This window comes from Poeciliopsis prolifica, unplaced genomic scaffold, assembly GCF_027474105.1.
Source record: "Poeciliopsis prolifica strain line A6 unplaced genomic scaffold, Auburn_PproV2 SCAFFOLD015, whole genome shotgun sequence".
In the NCBI taxonomy this organism is placed as follows: Eukaryota; Metazoa; Chordata; class Actinopteri; order Cyprinodontiformes; family Poeciliidae; genus Poeciliopsis; species Poeciliopsis prolifica.
The window spans coordinates 10,608,910-10,636,883 of NW_026562390.1; the positions used below are offsets into that span (position 1 = coordinate 10,608,910).

At 34.2% G+C, this 27,974-nt stretch overlaps 1 protein-coding gene across 1 annotated transcript in view; it reads right to left on the bottom strand.

The window, feature by feature from the left end:
* The window catches only part of brinp1 (bone morphogenetic protein/retinoic acid inducible neural-specific 1), a 113,341-nt gene that overhangs the window by 31,222 nt on the left and 54,145 nt on the right, over positions 1-27,974 (bottom strand). Inside the window, exons 3-5 of the mRNA XM_055040390.1 lie at positions 25,509-25,699; positions 13,216-13,385; positions 1,156-1,261 (exon numbers count right to left, since the gene is read on the bottom strand). Coding sequence (XP_054896365.1) covers positions 1,156-1,261; positions 13,216-13,385; positions 25,509-25,699 — 467 coding nt within the window. The remainder of the gene's footprint in view (positions 1-1,155; positions 1,262-13,215; positions 13,386-25,508; positions 25,700-27,974) is intronic.

Here is a 27,974-nt window from a genome sequence, read left to right on the forward strand (position 1 = left end):
AGAAAATCTTTAGCTGGAAACCAACTCATAAAGCTTTTCCTCTCTTGTTTGTATATTATCCCAAAGAATTTTAATAATTAAAATAAAAATAAAAAATAAAATGAAAAAAACAGCTTTCCTTACTCTGTCATCTGTCAATTGGGTGCCAAAAATTCTTTGACATGTAATGCTAATAGATTTGATGCTTGACAATAAAGCTTTTTCTTTCATTTTTCTGAAAAAAAAAAAAAAAAAAAAAAACATATTGAGTGCTTAGAATAAGTGGCACTCAAAGACCTAAAAGTGTTTCTTTGACAAACCACATTAGAGTAAAACTCTGAGGTGTGTGGATTAAAGAGAAGTCTCTGTGATTCTGGAATTTGTGTTAATATGTATCTAAACTTGACTACACAAATGGATCAAACATCGGTGTTAAAAACTGTCATTCCTTTCCCTCTAAGTGCCTGTCACTGCATGTGATTCTTTTTCTTGTGATTTCTATTGTGACTGTATCACTGTTAAAAGGGACAGTGTTACATGAAATCAGCTTTTTTGAGCTTTACATCATCATCACTTGATTATTCTAAAATATGGCACTAGGCAAAATTACATTATGCTGCCTCTTTAAAACACAAGTTTTTTTTGAGAACAGCATATTAATGAGTAAAGGTTGTTGCTTAAATTCTGCTGCACCCAGTGAGTTGAATGCAAATTCTTTACTTTCCAACTTAGAAAATCTTTGACAGTGACTTACATAATATGCTCACTGGATAAGATAATCAGAATGTGGCTCAGAATTAATAGGACAGGCAATGTTTTACACTGATTGCATGCACCACACCTTTATATAGAGTTTCAGCTCTGAAACCGAAAGAACTGTTTTAGGCCTGTCTTTGATCAGCGCTTTAAGGAAGACTTAGGAACACAATCACATTAGAACACGAGCAGACATCTATAACCAGAAAATTGTACTGCAATCCCCCAGAGGGGATTCGGGAGCAAATCTATTCCAAACCCAGTGCCAATTAAAAAGTGCATTGACATTCAATTCTTCAGCAACCACAAACCATTTTCCTACTTCATGTGTAACTATAGATCTCCTTTAATTTTAACAGCCTGCTGCCCTCTGATGTCCAACATCCTTAGAAAGCATGGGGCTATATTTGATTTGTTTACCTTGCAGATGAAGCTTGCTCTCAGGGCTCTGCAGGAGGATCGAGCTAACCAAGTCCAAATTGTCATAGCTGCTGCATCCTAGCGGCCCTGTCCGTGTCTCTGTCACCTGTAAGAGAATTAGGAGTTTAATGAAAGCCACATTACAAGGAAATGTAGGTGTAAGTGTCTGCCTGTATATAACACCCAGTGAGTAGAAGGGCTTTCATCTTCAGCAGACATGCTGTCATCAGGTTATGTAGCATTTTTCTCACTTCCCTCTATATTGTAGCAATGCATTTCAAGTCAAAAAAAAAAAAAAACATCACAAGATTATCCAGTCATTAACAATGTTGGCTCTTTATTACTGCCATCAGTGAATAACGTAACAGTTATGAGATGGTTTTTCTTTTTGTGAGCCTTTCATACATGCTAATTACACTACATTCATACAAGTACATTCGTATCCCATGGCCTGCACACAAAAGCGCTTTGATTGTGCATTTTACCATATAGTTTAAAGCCTCAATAACCAAAGGGATTTTTTTTAAACCACTCCTAATGCCTTTACCGACTCGTTTCTAAAAAGAAGTCTCAATTGCAAATTTTAATAACAGCTGATTTACACATAACATTCTGAATTCAGATGGTAAAAAAGTTAAAGCAATTTGTCAATTGATATGATGAGGTGGCTGTGGCCAAAAATGCAATGACCCCTGACAATCCCTCCCCCATCCCCCTCTCAAAAAAATAAAAAATAAAATAAAAAATAAACAGGGCAGGAAAAACAACAAATAAAACAGTAAACTGTCAAAAAATGCTAATATTTAGCACTGGTGATTTGTGCATGAATGGTCTCCATTTTTAGACTGAAAAAATTATGAAAATTAATGCAAAATATTAAAATACCTGAGAAAATAAATAGACAGGGAGAGATAGACCCAGAAAATGCATTTAATTTATTACTGACACATACATTTTGAATCAGAATAATATCTTTGAGTTGTAATAAGAATCATATTTTATAAAAATAAAGGTCACTTTTCAAAGAAAGTAAACACAATAACAAACATCAAGAAACACCATCAGAAATTAACTTTGGTATTGTCAGTCCCCTGTGGTGCACAAAATCCTGCATTAAGGTGACTAAACTCAATACAGCACAAGTTAAAGACACATTTTTCTTCATAAGGGTATGAAAATATGTGATGAAGCACATCTGATGTGCTACTCATAGATAAGTGTTTTGCATAGTGGTACCCACAAAACTGCATTGCCCTGCACATGAAGCCATACATTCAGACTGAAGTAGAAACATGACTGATGTTTGGTCTGTTATTTAATAAAACGCTTGTGTTCATAACTTAATATTTGAAGATAGTTGGTTGCTAGGACTCAAAATGATGATGATGAGGGTAGACACAATGAATCAAACATTACATATGCTTTAGTGGGAATCCTGTAAAGGTTTAACTTTGACCCTTTTTATCACGATGGTGTAGGTAGTAACAATGGCCACTTTGGATAAAAAAAGAAGAAATTGTGTTTGCATGAAAAAGAATGGGCAAGGATATAGTATTGCAATTTTTGTTTTTCAATTATGACAGTGTTTTATTATGTTTGCCTTTACATAAAACACTAGTATAACTATTAGTTTAATAATAACTTTTCAATACTTTTAAAAACATCAGAAATATACAGCTATTTATTATTTAAAAGTGTTGATGGCTGAGTTGCAGTCATGGGAGATTCCTTTATTTTTATAACATCCATCAAAGTAGACCAGAAAGACCAAGTTTATCTTCACCATCATCACAACATTTGACCTCAGTAACTTTAGTAAGCAGCTCTACACTGTAGGGGTGTGGGGGGGAGAGAGAGACAGGAAGAGTGAGATAGAGAGAGGGAGAGAAAAGAAAAAGTAGAAGAGAGTGAGAGAAAGAGAGAGAGAGAGAGGCTAAAGTAGGAAGGCATTTTTTCTGCCTTTATTGCTGATACTGTACCAGATGGTGGGCTGACAAGCAAGAAATTAGACAGATGTATATCTCACCCTTGGCATCAGGCAATCAGGAGGAGGGCTTGACGAGGAGGTGTGGATGCAGTTGACAGACAAGGCCAAAACTCTTTCGGAGTAATATATAATTATAGTATTCAATCCATTTAGTCTTGAATAAATCCTTTACCATTTATTTGTTTCTCATCTTTTTCCACACAAAACAGCAGAAATAAAGAAACCCAACATTGCACTTGATCAATGTAGGGTGATTTATAGAGAACATCTAAATTCAGGGTAAAGGATACATCACTAAACTTGAACTGGTAAGGATAGCTGCATTATTGCAATACAATATTTACTGTCATGCTGGATGAAAAATTTAAAGCTGGATCTTTAATGAAAACCGACAGCATGTGGCTAAAATATTCTTAAAACATAAGCAAGTGTTGTCTGATGCAAAAGAAATATAGATAAGATGAAGAATGACATCAAAGTTTGACTGTTTCTTACAAAAGCTTTTGGTTTGATTATTATTTAGTTACTCTAAAATTATGCTGTCCGAACACTTCTAGAGACCAGCAAAAGGATTCACATCACTGCAACTTCAAAAACTCTGCACTGGCTCCGTTTTTATTTTGGAAGTGATTTTCAGATTCCTTCAAAAAATTCTCAAATAATCAATAGGCTTATTTCAAACTTGCTGTGGCTTCATTTAGTTGTCTCAATGTCTTTTTTATTCCACTTCTAAGTTTGACTTTACGTAGAACTTGAATTCCTGAAATGTTGGGCATTATCGAAAGTTGAATGAAATGAAAAACAAAATATTTTCAAATCACAAGAGCAAAATTTGTTTTCATACCAAAACTTAGAAAATATAACTAATGTTTGAACTGTGAAACTTTACAATTTTATTAATTAAACTATATCATTTCAGATTTGAAATGAAATTATGGGACTTCTCCTAAGTCCCATAATAGTTGGGACAGAGGCAACAAAAGGCTGGAAAAGTATAAGAGGATTCATCTGTGAGATCAAACTAACTAGCAACTAATTAAGTTAACGCATAACAGGTATGCAGGAGAGTGGAATAACTAATGCATTTTATTATGAGTTACATACAGTTCTACTGACTGAAGTTCATGCAGTGAACAACATCTACAGAGAAATTACTTTGAGAATTTTCATTTTAAATTAAGCACAGACAAAGCCATCTTTACGGATTAAAGACTAGTGGTTGTAATCTGAATGACCATAGGAGAACAGTGTGTGGCACTTGTCTTTTCCTTCCCTAGCACATGCTGTGCAGTGCATCAGATTATAAAAATGGAGTTAAACGCAATAAAAATAAAAGGAGCAATCAAAGGACTGAAGTGGGCCGAGTGGGACTTAAAGGATTTGGATTATTGAGCAGAACACAACAGTGGAATCCCACCAGACTGGGAATGTATCACAGCACACAGTCAAAAAATCACAGTTCTGGAACGTTCCCTTTAATTGTCATCTGCCATCAGGATTACCATCTAACTGGGTAAATAAGAGATAATGCACATGAGATCTAAAGTTTTCTTCAATATATTCAAATGTCTTTTTCCCAAAAGCCCACAATATTAGAAAACTTTCTTCATTTATGTAAACTTTAAGTCATAGAAAAAAAATATTCAAATAAACCCTCTGGGCACTTAGTGTCTATAGTGGACAAGAGAAAATAGATTACTTTCCTTACATCGATGACTATGTATCCCATATGGGCTATTGTTTCTGCTGCACTAGTTAATCAATTTGACCTCTAGACCAATTACCAGCTGCATCCCGACATTTCACAATGCAGAAATTGTAAACATCAGAAAGTTACAGCAGAAATGGAGAAATTATACTGTAGGGGAAATTAGCCTGATTGACCAGATCTGTTTATCCATATAAGAAGTAATGAATAGCACATGATTTCTACATTACATCTTCTACTACATTTCATAAAAACATGCTAATAGACATAGCTTCTATTAAAAGTTCAATTATAACTCCGTTTAGGATCTTTAGGATTTAAATGTAGAGATGTAAGCTCAGAAGGTAAAATGTGAATGCAATAACTGATGCAGCGATTTGTGATTTGATTTAGTGTGGCACAGATATGAAATGACATTGTTCTGACACAGTAACGAAACATGCATTGACCCCTGCTATATATATATATATGTATATGTTAGTGCGTAGATGTGCACTTTACGTATGTGCATACCTCCACACGAACATATAGGAGTGAGAGAAGGAACTTTTCTAACTTGTTTTATTATCAACCTTACCCTCGGTTGAATATTTACTGAATGTTTCAGCGTGCAAAGACAAACAAACCAAACTAATTATAGCAGTGTGCAAAAACATTATTATTTTTACAAGTACCCATGTGCTTGTCATGGATGTTGTATCTTCTTACTTGTGTTTTTAAAAATATCCTTCACAGGATGTGTTCTCTGAAACCAAACCTCACATGATGCTTTGTGTCTAAGTTGCAATTATACTTGAAAGACCCATAAGGATGAAAAAAAAAAACTGATTTGCTATTGTACAATAACAAAGACAAGGAATGAAGTCAATGAGATATAAGTGGGACTGGGATGAATACCGTAAGGTTCAACTGTCTCCATTACACATCTCCTCTGCTGTGCCTCTCCTAATCTGCCCGTCACCTGCCATTTTCTTAATGACTTGCTATTTATGGCAACATAGAAAATGAAAAGGCTTGCTCTTCAGTAGTTCTCCTATCCTGGTCATGGAAAATCTCCGAGGACATTTTTTCTCTTCAATAATTCATAAATAGTGCATTTGGCGCCGATGTTCCTGCCAGTCTCACAAGGAGGCGGCGCTGTAGGGATGTAGAGGTAATGAAGATCAATTTTATGTAAATCAAATTTTTTACAAAGTTGATTGTTACAAAAAAATCTTTCTAATTACAACTGTGGCACATTCAAGTTTTAAGCTAAAGCAGCACTGCACATTAAATATATGTTCATGTTTTTAGTAGATACAAATTACAAATACAATGCTTTAAACTTTTTTTTTTTTTTTTTTTAAATCTGGGTCATACTGCATACATGTTACATATTTCACCTTGCATGAGATTCACTAGACTGGAGCATGAAATAAGAGATAAGATCATTGGCTTGTTGGCACATCACTACCATCCACAGCACTGCAGCATCATCAGGAAGTATGCATATTGATTGCTAGTGTAAATCTGCCCAGTGTGACTGTATGAATAGGTGACCTTCTGGTAGTTGCAGCAAGCATATCCTCCACTCATCTGGAGAAAGCACACTTATTTACTATCACACATCATGCATGAACGGAATCAACTTTACACAGTCAGTCACACACTCACATACTGTACATGCTGACATGGTCATGAAAGCACGCAGGCTCACATGGACAATCAGCCCAGTTAATTCCTCATCATACTTTTTCCGGCATCATCAGACATTCCGGCAGAAAAACACTCAGTCGTAAAATTGACATTTTCTTTCCATTACAACACTTCATTGAGTATCTTATTTCATTCCTAAATGACCCGACCCGCTGGAGTCCTAGCTTGAAGCATTCAAGTTCAGCCGCACAGAGACAACAACCATATGTCATTTATTTCTATCAGCGAGGGATGATATTGTTCACAGCAGGAGAAGCTGCATCTTTCTACATACACAAAAATGTGCCAAAATGAACAGAAGAATGTGTTTGGACTTTTCTTTAGGAAGACTTGAAATCCAATATTTATCGAGTATTTTGTATCTCAATATGACCATTGTGTCAAAGGAGTTCTGTGATTTATTTATTTTTCTGTTTAGTGAAAGAAGCTTTCACTAAACAGTGAAAGTCTTTTTCTCACGCCACTTCTATCTTGTCCTATCTCTTTACACAGTAACCCCAGGCCAGTTTGAAAGCTGCTTGTTTGTCTGAGTGTGTGCAATAAAAAAAAAAAAAACAGAGAAGGACACAATCAAAATGAAAAATATTTGTTTCCTTTCACAGTCATATAGGTATTATACAATATAATGTGAATAGTCTGTAGGAAACATTTTAAGTCTGAAATACTTGATTCATTAAGGTTGTCAATCTGCACAGAGTGAGTCATTCAAGTCAGTCCATTTATGGAAGGGCAGCTGGATGTTATAGGGAGGACACAATTTTTAGATAGCAGTCCACTTCTGCTGAAATCGCATGTGAAACTTATAACCCTGGACATTATTGGTCATTATGTCATTTATTCAATAATAAATTAAGTACTCCTTAGTCATCAATTTTTATATCAGAACTTGAAAATGTTATATAATGAGTTTTCATCATCTTAACTGCTGCAGCTTGCACAGTATGCTAAACCTGTTGGATACCAATAACAAACAGATATCTGTTTGTATATCTCTTTGATAAAAAAATATAGTGCTTGTAAATGAGGACAATTATTATGAGTCTGCACAGTTGCCTGATGTCATCAAAGACTGATTGTTGCATATCCTGCTGTCTGTCCTGATGTTCACATACTCTACTGCCTCATTAGTAGTCAAATAAAGACACAATTAGTCATTTTATTTTATAATACATTATTTAGATTTTGCTATGTAGGAATTTTATTTGAATCACTGCTTCAATAATAGCATTTTGACTCATCTTTAATCTTTATTTTGTTTGGGATTGAAAACTTGACTTCACTTGTACATTAAATTACATTTCGAAGGACCTCATAACATACAGCTGTCATCTAAATATGCAAATTTTTGCATTCAAATTATTATTATTATTTATTTTTTTTATTTTATCTTAGGTAATGTTTTAGTCTTAAGGGTTGTAAGTGGAATATCATCAATCTTTACAAAAATAAAGGCTTGAAAACATTGGCTTGAATATAATCTATTCAATGTATTTAATGTTTTTCACTTAGCAAAATGTAAACATAAACACAATAATATTCACATTTATTGAAGAAAATGGCAATTCATGTATGAATTCTAATACAACAAAATAACCACTTCAAAAGGGTCAATGATGATGATGTTTTGGACATTTTTAAATAAGACGCTGCCCATATTTGAAAATAACACTTTGGAGTTGCTTTGATTTTTAGATGTCCTAATGTAGCAACTGCACTGTTGAAATCGTTCTGTAAATATGTGTAGCAAAGATGTGTAGTTTGTATGTAAAAGACATACAAACTCATACAGATGAATTGACTTATTAAACCAGTATCATCATACATTGTATTACGTATTGTATTGTATTGTGTTGTGTTGCACAGCTAAAAGCAGGGCTGGTCTTTAGTCAGACCAGTTCAGCAGAATGACATAATTGTTTTGACTTGACTTGTTTGGTTACCAGGCTATCATATGTTGCTACAAACAACCCCAACATATTGTCCAGTATTAACCGTGCTCATAAGGTTACCCATGCATTATAGTGAACAAAAATGCCCACAAAACAGGACAGGCTGCCTTTTGAACTGTTAGCTAATAACAAGCCAGATGGTCCCTCTTCCATGTTAATTTGACACAATTGCTGTTATCTAAACTGGCCTCAGGTCTGAAATTAATATTCATTGTAGATGTATTTTATAAAAGAAAGCCAACATATTTCAGTACAAGTTGCCAGCATGAGCAATAGTGAATACTATTATAGAATTTCTTTATAATTGTAGTTTTTCCATTTAAATCTTAAAACACATCTAAACCAGTAGTAGATCTGCCTTCAACTAACTTATTTTCAGACAGAAAATGTCTGAAACATTTTTGCCGTATTGATCAATAGGTTTTCTTTATTTATTTTTTTCTTTTCCACTGATTGGACGTTTGCACTCCAAAGCAGGTTTCACCAACATACCAAATCAATAGTGAAGGAGAAAAGGCCTTGTTCTCTGTGTTTATGGATCCGTGCTTTCTGATGGACTCTGCCTCCTCTGTACGTTCTGATCATTGTCTGTCTGTTGCCAACGTGACTGGTGGGATAGTGTTACCTTTGTTACAGTTCACGTATACTATTCAGTCTTCAGGTATTTGATGTGTTCTACGTTCCAGATGTATTTAAGCATGATACTGTATTAGCACAGAAAAAGAACATTTAATTTCACTGTACAGATTATTGCAAAACGAACTGAAAAGAAATAAAATAATGGTTGGCAGATAATATTGTTATTGCACTACAACACAAATATTACCTTTAGGGTACAGAGTTGCTTTATCTGTTGCAGTCTGAACCAGAGTCGTCTTGGAGTTTACATGTCTCTATAGTCACGTCTGCACACTGTCATGGACTTTTGCTCCATTTTTTGTTGGCCAGTGCACATTTTTCTGACATTCATAAAAAAAACATTACCTGAGTATTGTTTTCAACAAACATGAAGTTGAATTTGCAAAAAAAAAAAAAAAAAAAAAAAAAAAAAAAAAAAAAGCTTATGTAGTTATCTGAGCCTAAAAGAAAAAAAATCTGTCAGAAGGTAGTTGTTCTCTCTGGAGACATGAAGAGGTCTTCTGGGGTGCATCTAGAACAGAGCGTGACAAATGCCCTACTTTTTCAACAAGCACACAACTTGTGTGATGAGATTATGGTAGTTCATTCTCTTGATGGCAGTATTAGGATTAGGATACTAGATCCTGTGTGGCAAATCCTTGTCCCCTATTCCTAAGGTGGAACCCATAAACACCTGTTCACTTGTCATCAAATAATTTGACTGTTTTTTTTTTGTTTGTTTGTTTTGTTTTTTTATTGGTGCACTGGTTTCAGGCCAGGTCACCAATAATGTCTAAATCAAGCTGGCAGCAATTGAAGCAATTGATTATTTCCCCCATGGTGATGGAACTTCAAAATAAATCCCCTTCTTTTACTGCTCAAGCTGCAATAAAAAGTACCTCACTATGCAATTAAAACAAATAATCCATGAGCTCTACAACAAAGACTACAGTAGCCTAATCAGACCATTTTAATGTAGAAATAGCTTTGTGTTGATCTCTCTAAAATATAGCTTATAGTTTTCAAATAGAGACCATTCTGCAGTAGGATCTTATTGGAATAAGACTTACAACTCTGTAGAAGCACACACACCTCCAAATTGCAAATAAGATGGTAGACTATAGGATTTTTTCAGTATCAATATGATCTATATGTAAAACTGTGCAAATTGGCTGGGAAGGTTGATCTGAAGAACTTCACTGTCAAAATTGCTTTCACATTGGATATAGATTTTCTTGATATGCCATATCTCAAACATGTTTGAGTAGTCATGGAATTCCTGGAGACCTGTGTTTGAAAGATACCCATCTTAAAGCAAAACCAATGTTCTTCAACGTTTTTACATGGACAGAAATGTTCCATTATGTGTTTGAAAAAAAACCCTTTTAAATCCTGTGAAGGATTAATATTTCCATGATAAGAACATAGAAAGGTTATCTCATATACCATTTACTAACTTTCCCCTTCATCTTTCACTGATGCATTTTAAGGTCTATTCTGAGCACAGGACAGGCCCCATTTTCTCACATATGCTATGGCTCCATCAGTTTTGATGAACAGGCACAGAGTCCACTCTGCTTTGCAGTGACATGTGCGTCAGTGCGTGTGCCGCATCGAGGCTCTGTCTTCCCAACACCACTTGCCTTGCTTCCCCTAGAAACTGACTCAGCAGCAGTCGCTGTCAGGTCTGCTTAATTTTGTCATGCTTGACTTCCTGCTACCTGAAGTCTCATCTGCCAAAGCCCCTTAATCCACTTGTCACTCAAAACAACAAAAAGCTGGAAAGGTGCTCCCTAAATGAAGACGGGGTTGTTAAGCTTTGGTGGGGTGAGCATTGCGTGTACTTGCAATTGTTTTGCAGGTGTGCAAGCATTGATATGCAACATCGATGAGTTTTTCTTTTTTTCTTTTTTTTTAACTTTTATTTGATTAAGTTGAGTCCACCATATTGGTAAACAAGGTTTTACTATGTCTTCTACAGAGCTTTGTTGTGACCTAGAAAAAGGTCACAACAAACCTTTTGAAGAATCCAATTTCTGTTAAAATTTTGATTATATTTTGATTTCCACTATAACGTGTTTGTGATGATTATACATAGTATAATATGGCAAACAAGAGTAATTTCTGCTAGTTCAATTTGCAATTCTATCAACATCGAAACTACGTTTTCCTCTTATAGATTAATTAAATGTAATTTTCAAATACTACGAATTGACAAACATATTAATTATCTGTAATTAATCAATTATATGTTGATTGAGTTGCTTGTCCTGGAAACAAAATATGCTCTAACAGTCTAACTGATGGATTGCGGGAAAAATATACCAGTGTGTCTTTCAAAAGTGTCTGTCATATTGCCCATTTTCATGGATGGAGAAAAAAAAATCCACAATTTGGACATTTTTATAAATACATGCAAAACTAAACAACTACGATCAGCAAAGCTTGAAATTAACAGCATCCAGCTTTTTCTAGAATAGGTGTCATTTAACTTTGGGCAGATGACACAATTCTACCTGCAGCTGTGGCTGCTTTACTCTCCATGCACACCTTCAGTAGTATTTTGGCTTTGCTTGATATAATCTTTTCCATGTTGTCTCTCCTTCTTAGAAAAAAATATAAATAATAATTATGTTTTATTATATATATATTATACATACATTTTATATGTATGTATATATGTATTATACATACATATAAAAATGGCCACAAAGTCATGTATGAGGCTGCAAAGCTACAGAAAAGTCATAGTCATAATATTATGCCTTACTGTCATCATTGCTGTTAGGCAGGCTTGCTAATCAAGTTAACTGCCAAATATGAGAAGTAGTTATATACTGTCATGTTCACGTTAACGTTGTTCATCTATTTATTAATTACTTTGTTTAAATGCATGTGTTTGTTTAAGCAATCTAGTAGATTCAATATCAAGGAAACATGGATCATATCAAGGTCACAGAAGACATTGCCATAATATCCCTATGACTTAAGGCAATGTCATAACATCCCTAATTAGTATATAAGAATATTAGTATTAAAAGAATGAAAGAAATTTATAGTTGCACTACACTTTATAATTTCAGCTGGTCATTTTAATCTACCACTGTAAAAAGTACATAAAAGGTGCTTACCGGTAAGTGTAAAATATGTTTTTTTGTGTACTATTCAACACCCTCCTTCTTTGCGCAAATCAAGAATGACCAAATGGCTTAATTACTGAAACATGGTCAGAAAGGAGGGATCTTTCTAAAGGCCATTTGGTTTTGGTTGATAATATTGCTCAATGGTATTAATATTTAATTGCTCTGGTTTCTAGCTTCATTGCCTCAGTGTCTGCAGACAAATCAGTCAGTGAATGACTTCATTGCTCAAAATGTTTCAAGCAGAAGTCCCACCTAAACACAAAGTATGAATTTTATAATGATAAAAGTAAATTAACCTGGTATTTAATTTCACCATTTCTGCTTTAGGAAGACAGCAGAACCATTGAATTAAAAATATGCAAACAAATGAAATTCTGAAATATTTAACTCTTTTACCATGGAAGTGTTTGACACTTTTTCTTTCTTTTTTTAGGGAGGGGGTGGGGGCCCTCAGTTTAATTTAATTTAATTCTGACAGCACAAGTAAGGTGTTGATTTGACTAATCTGACAAATTTCTATGTCCTTGACCAGCAATCTGTTATAATTACCACTTATCAACTCAACCATAACAAATTATGTGGGTCAACATAGGCTGTCTGAAATGTCTTACAGAACGGGCCGCATTAAAAAGTCATGGATCAGGTGATATGAAACTTTTCAAAATGGCTTTTCCCTTGGTGTCATGAAATACAAGTTTCCTTTTTTGTGCAAATTTACATTATTAGGCTAATGAAAAAGCACTATGGGCAGGAAAACCAAAATTTCCAATCTTGAACAAAAGTACCCTATTTGTGGGCAGTCTGCAAATATGTTCTCAACATAATTCATATGAACAAATTATGTTTTTTTCTGTGAATTCTGTTTTTCACTGATTGTATAATACCTATCATGTTAATGGTGCAGTTATGATGCAATGGTAAAAAACATGCATGATATATTATTGGTAAAAATATACAAACCTTGATGGCATTTGTGGAGATCTGGATCTCATGCAACTTCCTCATTGTACCATCACGGTCAACGAAATAGGATGATGCCAGCTGATGGAGGGCTTCCACATTCTGCGTCGCATTAACCAGCTTTCTGTCCAGCTTGTTCTTGGCCAGATACATAGTCAGAGCCTCTTCCCCTACAAGCAATAAATATTAATTTGATCAGTACTATGCAGCTTCAATTTTTGTTAAAGGTTTGCTCACATAGCAAATGTGATAGGATGACAACATTTCCATTTCTAAAAGGTTGCCATGTCTATAACCTGCAAAAAGAGTTCTTAACACAATGCATAAGTCTGAGATTAGAGTATGCAGGCAAGCAGTTTTATCTTGAGAAGTTGGATGTCCCAGTTTTCCAGAAAGTCCATATATTTGCTGTTTGTCTCCACCTGGCGCATTCTCATATACGTACATGGATTTACACCCATTGAAATTGAATTATTTTCAGGGAGAGAAAATTATTCTCACTGCGTCACCACAGGACTTTTCTGCTGAATGTAAACAAATATCTTGTTTTTTTTCTTCTTCTTCTTCCAACTACACATTAAGGCAGTAGACAAAGAGCAACACAAACACAATGTAACAGAAGAGACAGTGCACATTTATTCAAGGCTAAAACAGCTTCAAAATGAGGTAATTTCAGAAAAGGATCCTTTGTTTTTCTCTCATTATTGCAATATTTTTTTATTATAACACATGTGCTCCAAATCACAAAAATATCAGTGTGGAAAAAGATATGAAGTCATAAAAAATAAACACTTTGCCACAAAGTATTTTGTTGTTCTACCACAGTTTTATAAAACCAAATAAAACACCTAGGATAAGGCATCCATAATAAAAAATAAAAAAAAGTTGTCATTGTTGTAACTGTCTTTTGCATGAGTTGCAGATAATGGTCTGTGTTTCTGCTTTTGGTGTGTTCAACAGATGGGTGGTTGCATTTTGGGATCAATCTGGGATGCATCTTTCTGTAAGGAATATTTTTGTTCCCAGTATAAAAGATTAGAGTTTAGCTTAGAGAAATTTCTGAATCCTAACACACCAACCAACCGCTTTGTTTATTTTTCTCATCCAACACTTTATCCACCAGTGTTGGGCTCATGCCTGTACTTACAAACTACTGAGTAACAGAACTGGCACACTCCAGGGCATTATTTAGGTTTATTTAATTAAGTCAAAGTTAACAATACTGTATCTTTGACAACTATAACAATAATATATCAAATTATACAGAACATTTTGTGAGAATCTGCTTTAAATGTGAACTTTTTTTTATAGTGAACGCAGTGAGGTCACAAGAACAATGTGAAATAATTAATATACGGCATCACAACAAAAACTATCTCTTATTCTATATTCATTTACATGACACACTGGGACAGTGCTTAACACCTCTTTGGTTACTCATATGTCTTACTCTTTGACCTTTAACATTTAACAACAATTTAAACAAGATCAGATTGCCTTAAAATTAGAGCAAGGCAAACCTTATGGCTGGGTCTTGTTCAACATTTTGTCACATAGGTTTTCTAAATAATTATTCAGCCTCAAGAAATGAATTGGAATTGGTGACTTAACTGCCTGTGACCATGACTAAGGGCAAGTAACAGTCAGGGCAAATGTCTCATGCCTGGTTACAACCACTGAGGATATGAAGGCCAATTCTGATGATGCCATGCTCTCTCTCCCTCAGGGGTTTGCAAAGTTACTTACATACAGTTGACTTACACTACATAACAAGAGTAATGCTCCAATATAAAGCCCTTCATCTGCCATTTTGTATCGCTATTGCAACTTAGTGTGGCACTTACCTTATACCATAAAGGTTTTGTAGGTCATGCTGCTGGAACTGCAAGCTTGTAACAAATTTAGCTTTAAAAATCATGTGAGTGCATCTTTCTGTAAGTAATACCTTGTTACATTATTACTCCGCACCTTAGAGACACTGTGCCAGAAACAATTAGTGCATGCAGAGCTTGTGTGTTTGTAGCTGAAAGGCATCTAAAGGCAATGCTCTTTCCTTTTTTTTCTTTTATTTTACCTCAAATCAACAAAAGGTTGTATTTGTGTATGCTACAGCTTTAGCAAAGTATGCATTATTTTTATTTTTTATATTTTTTGTGGGTCCACGTTAAGGTCAATAACTGCCAGAGGAGGAAATAAGGTTTTAAGGTAACCTGATGGCAAGGTGGGACTCTATTATCCGTAATTGGCACAAATCCTGTGGGTCATTCTAATGGGTAACATTACATTATATTGCTTTGTAATGTCACATCTAGGAAACAGGCAAATGAAATTTGATCTTCAACATGCACAAGACTTTACACACTGGGAACTAAATTGTCATCAAACTCTTATTATCATGGAAAACATTATTGCTGGTTTCAATTTATCAAACGAGAACAATTCCTCCTTTTTTTTCTTCAGAAATACAAAAATAAGGTAAAAATATCACCTCCAAAAATAATTCTGTATTTATTGGCCAGGCCAGGATGTAAATAACATAATTTAATGTATAAACTTCCTGATTTGTTACAGTCTTATATAACACATACTGTAAAAGCCTGGGTGTTATTGGCATACAAATTATATAATGGTCAGTTCTGGTGTGTCAATCAACAAACGAACAAAATAAACATTAAAATACTAACTGTTTTAAGGTATTTAAAACAGTTACAAAAATATCAGTGTGAAAAAAGGTATTCTCTGACAGAGAGGAGAAGAAGAAAACTACTGAAGTGAAGCTGCTGAGTTTTATTTCACAACCAGATGGAAAACAAGATGGTCGGTGTTTTGAATCAATGTTAGATTACGCACACAATTAAAGACCTTATTCCATATTTGAACTATAGACTCTGCCAAAATTAATTTTCATTGCAATTATTTTGGCTTAGTACTGAAAAATGATAACTCTTTCATTAAAAAATTTATGATAATTGGCCCAGCTACAGGGAGAACGTTTACTTCAAAATTTACTAGAGAACAGGGTTCCCACTGGTGCACAAAGTGGGCCGGTACACACAAGTTTTAGATTTGAGCTAATTCTAATTAACACAGCCAACATCAGGAAGACTTAAGGCTCCCACATACTTGGGCGTACTGTGCATATTTTGCACAGTACGCCAAGAGTGTGGACTCTGCACATCAACAAGATATGTTAATAAATATTAAAGACAGCCCAATAGATTTAACTAACTAAAAAGGAGACATAACTAAGTGCACATTTTCCTTTCAAAATTAACTTAAAGGGGTAGCATTATGTATTTCACATGTGCCACATGGGTAGAATTATTCTCAGGAACTGATAGAGTTTGACGCAGAAATTCTAAATTCAAGACAGGAAAGAAAGTGGTTTGATGGGGAAAAAAAATCCCTTATAAAAATAAATCAAAAGGTTCAACATAAAACAATTTGCCATTAAGCCTAGTAATTCCATGCAACCCAATACATCATGAATTTAAACCAGTAGTTTGAGAACAACAAGACATGTAACAGAGGAAGAGTGTGAAGCGTATATAGATTTACCAAAACAAGCAAAACTAAAATTCCCAAGCTAAGTTCGGCAAAATGATGCATACAGGATAAAAAATAAACTACCTCAATTAAGTTCTAACTGAGAGATCTAAAAACTAATTTGCATTAGCTCCTAAAAAGTTAACCCTCAAGCCAACCTCATTTCAATTTAATTCCTTAGTTTAATTTGCAGGCACTACTGTTGGATGTCAACAAATAAACACATAAGTTTGTAGCCATTGCTAGTTTACAATACTTTTCCAATGTTCTTTGGTGTAGAGTGCTCTGGTGCTTTTCCTTTCCTACCTTTCTTTGACTCTGTATCTCATCTTTAAAATTGCCAAAATAAATTTGCTCTAAAGACAGAAATAAAAACATTGGTATAAAGGTCAAGCTCTTAAAAAAATGCCCTTTTTGTTTTTGAAGTACCAAAATATAACAAAAAATGTAAGAGCAAGTTCACATCTTAACTGCACATGTTAACATATGAGTTGTATAATATAGGAAGAGTCTGTTTAAATAAGATATCGGCCTCAGCATCATTAAGTGATCAGCTCAAAACTTTCCAATATATATTTGAAGCTGTAACAGCATTCATTGACAACCAGTTCTTTTTGTCCCAAAATGATAAATCAACTGAAGCAAAAGAACTCCAACAGAATTTATGAAACGCTTTATGTAAAACAACAAATCAAAAACTTCCCTATTGAGATTGCCATATTGAAATCCTAGATAATGGAATGAAAAGTACAAGGAAGAACAACACACCAGATGAAGTCATTAATATTGAAGACTCTTTCAGCTACAACTTGTCCACTTCTCACAAAGTCACAAGAAAATTGCATTTTTTTCCCCCGTAGTCCTTCACTCCAGTAATGAGTGATTGATTTGGTGGCATGACAATGCAGCTACCAGAAAGGTATATCCAAATTAGTATTATAGCTAATATTCAGCAAAGGAAGCAAAACATAATTTCTTTAATGGAAAAGTAAGGGAAAATGATGACAAACAAACTACATCTTATTTTGTTCCAGTTGTTATTAATCAGAGGCAGCTGTAAATAAACAGGTTTTCTTTATGTGTTTAGCTGTCAAGTCATTCACTGATTTATAAACTAACAAAAATATGTATCATCTCTGAACCATAGGGAACCAGTGCAAAGGAAAGAAATTGATTTAGCTCCAGATTGTTAGTATCAAATCATATAACGTCAATCAAAATAAACTTCCTATGTGAAAAATATGAGTTCCAGAATTCCTTGGCATTAGAAAAAATATAAAAATAAGCTAAACCCTAAATTGTTAGTCTGTCATCTGCAACAAACCCTGCTTAGAATAGGTTCCATTTGGATAAGTTGTAAAAACCGAAATAACTGTAGACTGGTTGTAAATAATATCTGCAGCAAAAAGTAGCAGCACTGTAAAGACGTATACCACAGCAATAGCACCAACTGTAACAAGGTTTTTCATAAGCACAGGACATTGACCGTTAGAACATTTCTGTCATTCTTCAAATTGAGACTATGCAGAAAGCTTTTTGCTGCAGGTAGGCCATAATTAAACATGCCTATGGCTTATGCCATATATTGTTCCTCAGGCTTTAACAAATTGCTCGTGTTCGAGCTATTTAAACAGAAGGGTGCTTGTAGTGGACTTCATGGAATTCAAAAGTAAAATAATTCAGCAGGTGTTATTGTTCTTTTTTTTTTTTGCTTTGGAAACTGAATATACAATATTAGGTTGAAACATCATATGACACTAAAGTGCAAAGTGGTGGAATACCAGAACCATAATGCACCGCAAGGCTAAAACTTGAGAATATTTTTTAAAAATACCTAAATTATTATGGTTTTCTTTTCAACCACAGCATCCTTTTTCATCTTCTTGTATTGCATCTTTTATGTGTTTCCTGTCTCTCTTTACATTTAACCTCTGGCTTGTCTCCTCTGCCTCTGGATTGTGGCCATGTTCCCTTTAACCTTGGGGCCTTTTGTTTCAAGTTATGTGTCAGCACACTTTTATCTGAGCCTTTACAGATGCTCAATAAAGGACACAGCTATACAAAACAAAAATGCACATGCAGGACGAGCAATAAAGTTAGAGGAGGCTATTCTCTCTTTAACAACCTGCACTTTGAGGTCTCCTGAGTCACATAATTGAAGGGGAAGAAATGAATTGTCCTTCTCCAGGGTAACTTAAAAGTTGATTGGTCAGTTGTCAAGAACCCCATTAGAAGTCCTCCTTCCTTTGAAGTGAATAGAAATGAATGCATCCTTTTTTTCTTAATTTACTTTCATGCTTTTTTATGTACATAGAAAATAACAAAGAAAATTACTAATGAAGGTGCATAGAGTAGCACATTTATAAATTCAATGAATAAACTAATATAAAAGCTACCTTTCACAGTTCTACCTATTTTATTTTTATTAATAACAAAATGCACACAGTTCTTTATTACTGTCTTTAATATTTACTGTCTTCATTTCATTTCAGAAATGAAGATCAGTTGTAGGAATATCAGCTATATTCCTACAACTCACAAACAAATTTTTGAATCAAAGATTTTCTGTCACCTTAACCATGGTTGCAGTAGCATCTTAATTCCAGTTGCCCTAAAGAGATAAACGAAAGTACAGCTTTTCAAATGTGATTTCAGGTCAGTCCCATTCCATCTTTTGTTTTAACTAACTGTGTTTGGATGTTTTGGAAACACATAATGAGAGCAGATGTACCTTGAGGTCATTTAAATGCTACAAGAGGACCATAAAAACCAAATCCTGCATTACCCAGAATGGTTAAAAAAAACATTGCATGTTGTAACTGTCATTATCTGTTTGGTGCTGCACTTTATTTTTCGGGGTTTTCCTGAGTACTCTGGTTTCCTACCGTATTTCAAAGTTATTCTTCATTATGCCTCGCAAGGGGTGTATCCTTAAATTGTTGATGAATTGGCAACCCACGTAGGATGTACTCCACACCTTCTCGTGACATCTACTAATGCAGCCTTCTTGCAACTCGGAACAGGACTAAGCTGATATGGAGTGGATTAATAACCCTCCTCTGCTTCAGAATACCCAAGTGCAGTTGGCTGAAATGGTTTAGTTAGTCTATTATTAACTATTCTACATCCCTCAGTGATTGACATAATTTCTAGTGGGCTCCATAGCAGTAGGTCAGGGCCAGATCAAATGTTCAAAACAGAATCAAATATATTTTCCATCAATCTCCTGTTGCTGCATCTTATCTTAGAACAGCCAGTTCTGTTCACAGTGAATGTTTTGGCAAATGATTGAACAGTTTTACTGGCAACTGAAGAGCAACACAACAGTTCCAAGAAAAGTAATCATACTTGCACTCCAAAACAGAGACGATTACCAAAAATGGCACAACTCAGATATAGAGTGGTAAACAAACAAACAAAAAAAATCCTAAATCCGTTGCATCATATAACCGAGACAGAACAATAAGAAAAAAAAAACAATATATATGCTTCTTTTCAGGATGCAGAAAAATGGTGTTTCATTTGAACACATTCCCCTCTTTCAAAACAAAGCTTGTGTATCAGCTTTTATCTGCACGATCTTAGTTGAACATTTTCCCTCCTGTTTGTAATTTTCTTTGAATTCAAAATATTTTGTTTCTCCCAAAAGGAAATTAGATATTGTCATAACTTATATCATCTAAATATCTTCAAAGAGTCATGGATGGTGATGCTGTGGGTAGGCAAGATTACCGGTAGACAATCGTGCACCAAATCTAAAGAGGCTGCAGACTGCTATATGACAACATCATGACTGTCATGATATGCTCAATACAGAATAGAAACACTATTTCACAGTAACACACTCTTGGTGACACCATTAATTGTTATCAAGCACTGCTAATTTACTTCATTTTGTTTTGCCACTTCTCTCCTTTGGAGATATGTTGGAATGGGGGAACATAATCTTTTCCTATTATGATTGATGAAATAGTTGGTTTGAACTTCCTGTTCTCTGTAATTTGGTCCTACCCTGCATCCAGGAGGGGCCCTTTTTCAACTCCTTTAGGATTTGGGGTCATAGTTCTAGTATTATTTGAGCATTTGAGATGCTAATCAGCTTCTACAGTTGTACAAATATTAGCGTATTGCCAAATTATACATCACAACAACTCGCTGAAAGTAAACAAAGTATGAGCAAAAATATTTTCAGCTGCAAAACATCCAAACCCAGAGAGAACAATCTCTTTCTCAGCAAACCATACTGAAATGGGAAGCAAAAACAAAATAGTGATGAACCTTGTCAAGAGTGACTGGCGTAACAAAACTATTCCCAAGCCAGTATATACAACTCATCCAAGAGGAAGTAACAAAGAACCCATACAACATCGAAAACACTGCAGACCCCATTTCCTTCAAATAAGAAAAGTGTTTATGATCCAGGAAGAAAAAGACAGGACCAAAATGCTATTCACCACCGCTGACCTAAAATAATTCAAACATGGTTTAGAGCTGCTCTGTTGCTTTATGCTTTATGAACAGGATTACTTGTCATAAAGGATGGGTAAAAGAAATATGTTCTATACTGGAAAATCCTGAAGAAAACATTCACTCATCAGCTTATGATCTTAAGCTTAAATGTATTTAAGTTATTAAAAACATAATTGAGTCAAAAAAATGTTTTTTTTCAATTTACATTTAGATTTGTGGTGAGACCTGAAAAAGACATTCTTGTTTAAAAACCCTTCAGTGTGGCTGAGTTATAACAAAGAGGGATGAGTCAAAATTAATTTGAAGTGAGGAAAAGAACTGATTTTGCAAACGCTTGTCTGACGACCAAAATTTCATAATGTTCAGAAACATTTATATATTATTATGAAAAGAAAAAGTGAACAACTCTGTAAGTAGGCAAAGAGTTTTTACAGCACTATCAGTGTATGTCTGTTAGTCCAACAAGCTGACTATGTGAAACTTGTACAAGCTTCTGCAGCATTTACGAGCATCTCAGATTGGATTGTTGAGAAATGTTGGAGACAGTTTTTTTAACTGCTGACATTACATGTCACAGCATTTTTATCCCGTTTAGATACAAGCAAAATTACACATGTGTGATATCAAACCGAAACTCCTAACTATGCAAATATCATAGTATATTGATGTCAAGTAAGTCCCCGTTGAAACAGGTATTCAAGAGAAAAAGGTTGCTGTTTTTTCCGAGCACTGACAGTATATTTCGAAGACCTGTGGGGGGATAATTATCATAGCTTCCTAAAGCAATTTTACCTTTTGAAACATTTTATCTTCCACATACAATATGTGAGTTTTATTCAAATGAGCCATCAAGGGATGTATTTTTAAATGCAACATTTTACTGCAGTCTGTGCCCACACAATATGTGGCATAATTTGCATTGTGTAGACAGAATTAGATTTAGATTTTGCAATAAAATGCACACTGAGCAGGTTAAACTTAGTCCTAAAGCTGAGCCTGAAATGCACGTAAATAGTTTGACATATAAATGATTAAAATTTCTCTCACAGCAATTGAGGACAAATATCTGCAGTAGATTATGTGCACTTACAGCTTGAATCAGAACCATTCTGTTTTTTGTCATTTAAAATAATGGAGTCCTTCAACAGTCAAGCCTCTATATAAATGGTTGAGGTTATAGCTTTTTTTAAAAAGTGTGAAGGGTACATTTGCATTCATCTTAAGCTGAGGAATACATTTTTCCCCAAGTCTGCCCCTCATACATTTAAAATACATTTTTCTCTTCAAGGCATAGAAATGTTGCTTTGCTTTGGATTTTTTTTTTTTTGAGTTTCCTACAGAGACCAAGTGAAGGAAACCACAAATGTTCACATAACTTTAAGAAGAGACAAGTAAAGTTGTACATAATTGGAAGATCATTCTAAGAGCTATTTATTTACAAAAAATGTATACAACCACTGGTTATAAATGACCATGGTTCATCCAAAACAATAATTGTTCAAACATTTTACTATTTGAATAACTTTATCAAGATTGTGAGTGATTCTTTTTTTTTTTGTATATATGTGTTTTCAGAACTGTACTAGCACAATTTGTACTCAAAAAGCTACTTTCTCATCACAAGTCACTATATATGTATATAGTCCAGTGAGACAAATAGTGCATGAAATATTCAGAATATTTGCAGAAAGGCATTGATTTTGCAATTTAGACATAAGATATATTTTACACAGTCTAACAGTCTATCATATATACAATTACACAATGCAGAGCTTAATAAAGAGAGTGGTTTATCTTGATAATCACATCTTTTAAATGTAGTTGCCAAAGTAATCACTGTTAGCTGCCTTCATGCATCATTCTCAGAGCCCAAGATAAGATAAGAGATTAAATTTAGCCTTGGATAACTGAGATGTTTAACTTTTGTACCAAAATAAAACTATGCCCATCTATCAAAAAAATTTATTCTATTCCACATTGATCCAGTTATTGGTATACTTGCCAACATGCCTGAACAGGTGGGATTTAGAAACTAAACTGTTTATTTAATTACCAGGCAAAATTTTGCTGTTGGTCTATAAAGCAATAGATGTTCATAGACAGAAATACATTTCTCAGTTTCTTGTCAAATTTGATTCATCTGGTCTCATCAGGCTTTCTAAACCATGCTTATGAAGTGTTTCCAGAACCGGATCTTTTGGGACGGCATTTTATTTCTATCCTCCTCGGCTCTGGGACAAACTCCCTCAAACTCTTAACATATTCAGAAACAGTTAGTTGCTGAATTGGAACTGAAAGTGTTATTATTTTCTGCATTTTCTTTCACTTATTAACTATTTGACTGATTACTGATAAGTGATGAAGCATGACAAGATTATATTATATTTCAACACTTATTTCTGTTTATGTAATGCTTTTAGAATCTTTCTCATTTTACAAATACAATACATTAATTTATAGAAATCACTATGTATTGTCATACACATGATTAGTAGTGAATAAATACACTTGCTAGTCCTTCAATTATAATGAATGTCATTACATTTCACCTGACCCTATTATATTTTGCATTTAATTATTTATTTCAAACTTTTTTTTTTTTTAATTAAAGAAAACAAGTAACCAATGGGACAAGAGAAAGCATGTGTGTAACCAAGAACAAAACAATTGGCCCACCACTATTTTTTTGTTTAAAAAGGAGTAGGAGGAAGTGAACTCTTATTTAATCACCCCACTTGATGCATAGTGCATTCAGATGATTTTAGTTATTGATGAATATTATAAAAATTAAGTTAGAACTGACTTATCAACGCAATAATAAATTGCTACTAATTTTATATTTCTTTGTGTATCAATTACAAAGTCAAACATCTTGAGCCTCAGTTTTTATGAATGCCTTTAAAATATTATAAAGCCAGCGGTGTTAGAATACAATGTGGTGCAGCAGTATGCCGTCTTTTGTGTCCCAGCCTTTTGTGAACTAGAATGATTCATAGGTCAATTTTAAGTGGCTTGAACAAAATTGCTAAAAATATGTACAGGGGTTTGAGAACATGAGGAAAAAAACAGCTAGAGTTGTTTCAGTAGGATTGTGTACTGCAGGCAGATGCCAGATACAATGATCATGAATGAGAAGAGTCACCATGCCCAAGAAAAACAAAAAAAAACAAAGTATATAGTATATATGTAAATATATACTATATATATTTACATATATAGTAAATGTGTTATTGGTCTATAAAGCAATAAATGTTCATAGACATTTATTGCTAAAAACATTAACAATTAATCGTTATTGATCAAGCTTGATCAAGCAATATGATGATGGTTGTAGTGCAGCAGAAGGAAGAGCTTACCAAGTCCACAATTCCTGCAAGAACCACAACTTTGTATATTGCAAGCTTACCATGTTAGGTATAACGATTAATTGTGATTAATCACAGTGCCAGTGTGATTAATCTGATCATATTTTTAATCGATTGACAACATTAATATAATGCAGTCAATTCATTAAAGTTTTGTTTTTCTGTTATAAATTATGCATTTACGTGCAGTTTACCTGTGTATATGATCTGACCTCCAGATTATAAAATTGTTTGTATCAAGCATACACTGTCAAATTGGATTCACATGCACAAGAGATGGATATGTTTAAATTAACACCAAACCATAGAATTTTAAAAGTGCACACTTTTTTGCTACATGAAACCTTGCACTTAAAGAAGATTATACTGTCTGTTTAGGATGACTGCAGGTGAGGATTTCTGCTTATTTCACATGCTCTCATGTGATTTGCTGCAGTTTGGTTTCTCTGCAACTTGGAGCAATAAATTGCCTTCAAACTAATTAAATGAGCTTCACTGACAATGATGCAGTTAGAAAAAATATTCAGCAGAGCAAGGTCACATTTACTCAATATAATCAAATAGGGATAAGGCACTTTTTGTGTTTATTTTTAGGCATTTATATTTACTATTTTAGTTTTAAAAAATTTTCACCTATTATTTGTTTTTTTTCCCCAGACAAACTGTACAAAATGTTTTAATCAAAACATGCAAATGTGGAACAGAAAAGTCAATCCCTCACCAAGAACCCATTATTATTATTATTATTATTATTATTATTTTTTTTTTTTTTTTATCACATGATAAATATGCATTTCCTCTGTGTGAGCACATACATACAAACCACAAACCCCATGGGAAAAGCATTTGGGTAATTGTGGGAATACTTTTAATCCTTGCCCTGAATAATTCAAACAAGTAAACCTCTCTTACCTCCTAGGGTGGCTGAGATGAGAATGTGGGTTCCATATTTCTTAATGATAGTATCAATAAACTGCTGAGTGGTGGGTCTTCGGCCCAGCAAGCGTACGCTGCGCTGGAACTCAGGCATGAGTGGCACGGGGTTCCGGATGAGGTCCCTTCTCTCGATAGCAGTATTTCTCACCTTCCAACGTGCAAATTCCCTGATGAGTTAGAAGAAAAACAACTGCTCTCATGTAAATTGTCTAGTATGTTCACACACAAAAACATTTGTTTGAATTAAATATTAAACAAAAAGAGTGAAGAGCCATACCTCGTGTTTTTAAAATGTCTATTAAAATGTTTTGTTGTAATTTGTTTTCTTTGTTTCATATCACTTCTTAAAATTGATGCTGTTTTTGTTGTAATATGACCATCATTCTGCCATATTTAACAGGATGTGCTTTCATTAAAAAAAATTCTCAATAGTATTCTCTATTATGCATGCTTATTCTGTTACAACAATAAGCCAGAAGAGCCTATTTGCATTTTAGCAGAGTATCAAAAAACTGAGAGCAAAATTGCTCCCTAATCAGCTCTTTCTTTACATAATGCATTGTAAAAATATATTGTATTTTGCGGAAACTTTCAAATAGTGCTGTAAAAGTTATTTTGTCTAGTTTTATGATGTTTGCTACCAAGTTCGCACGGCATATGTGGGTAACACTTTTTAAAGTAGACTTTAAAAAGTGCAGACAGTACAGACATCATTCAGTGTGGAAGTTAAGAAAAAATACCATCATTTTAAATTGAAAATTTTTGAAAACTAAACATTATTTTTCTTCTACTTCACGATTGTTAATCAGTGTTTCCTGTTCCTGAGATAGACGGGTGACTGCTCCAGGGCGTACCCTGTCTCTTACCCTTTGACAGCTGGATATAGGTGCCAGCACCCCTCCCAACCCCAATAGGGTAAGGGTTTATGAAAATGGATGGATGAATATTTGGTGATCTATCACATAAAATCTAAGTAAAATATTTTAAACTTACTGTTTGTGACATGACATAATAGAAAAAAACTTTTATTTATTTTGCTCATATCCAACCAACCATCCAGTTTGTTACAAAACTGTAACGCTGTCAAAATAGACCTGTCTGAGAATGTTAGATTGTTTTGTTGCTTTTTTGTGGTACATTAGTTTCATTTAAGTTATTCAAAGATAATGGAAGATGTAATTTACTAATTATTGATGAATCAATTGGTGAATGGATCAGAATTGGTTATATGATTTTACATCTCATATTTTGAGATATTGAGGAATGTTTGTGTGTGTGAATGATGAGATTAATTATGGCAAGTGTCTGACTTTAAAGTGCATTCAAGTCTCCACTGGATAGGAAACATCCAAAGGGTATCATGATATCTATAACTTAATCCTAAAAGCCTGCTCTAATTAAAATCTGAGCTGTGTTTATTAAATAAATAGGTAAACCCACTCAATAAAAAGAAAAGCAAACCCCACAAACAAATGGAAATGAAAAATATATAACAAAAGTGCAGATGCTGGATTTTTTCCAAGCTGCTTTTTAAGAAGATTTATCCAATTCTTTTAGCTGGGTTTTAATCGCTCTAAAAGATTTTTTTTTTATCAGTCTTAGGAAAGATGAAATGGATTATTGTTTCCTTTCTGCCTCATAGCAAAAAAAAACAACAAAAAAACAAAACTGTGCAAGCACAAACTAAGTTCTTTGTTGGCCAAATGTAGAGATGTTGCTCAGTCAATCAATCAACCAATCGATCAAGAAAAACAGAGGAAGATAGATGTATGGCTATGCATTGTATACATTGGATCCTTATCTAATTGTTTAGATTTTGATATGTCTGTTCGGTTGTCTTTATGTGAAATCAGTTGCCTTCTCGTAATGATCATGTTCTGAATTTTCTTGAATAAAAAAAACTTTCACTCACTGCTACAATGTCTTAATGTGATGTTTGAAATATGTCCTCAGCAGAACAAACTGTCTTGAATGTGTGTGTGTTTTCTTTTTTTGTTGTTGTTGTTATTTAAACAGTGGTTTTATAGATTCTGATACTTCAGTTCTCATACTGAGATTGAATTTGAGACTATACTTCAGCTCATGAAGGCACCAAAACAGACCCAAAGATATGTTGACATGAGAGGTTAACATCTCAGAGTTTTTTTCTGATTTAGACAGTGAAGCTGAAGTGAACTCCTGTTTAACACAAACTACACAAATTATTTCACACAGTGGTGTGTCTCCTGAGATATATGCACATAGGTGCTAGTCTTTGTCTATCCCATTTTGTGCTCTTAATGTTCAAACAGCATCCACCTTTCCCTGAATGAATGCAAGGCACATTTTAACAATTTATTCTTTTGGATCTGCTTTCTGTTTTAGTACGAAACTGCATGTGAGCCTAACGGTGCAAGCTTTTCCACCCTAATCTCCCACTATGCATTTTCTTGTGTTGTTTTT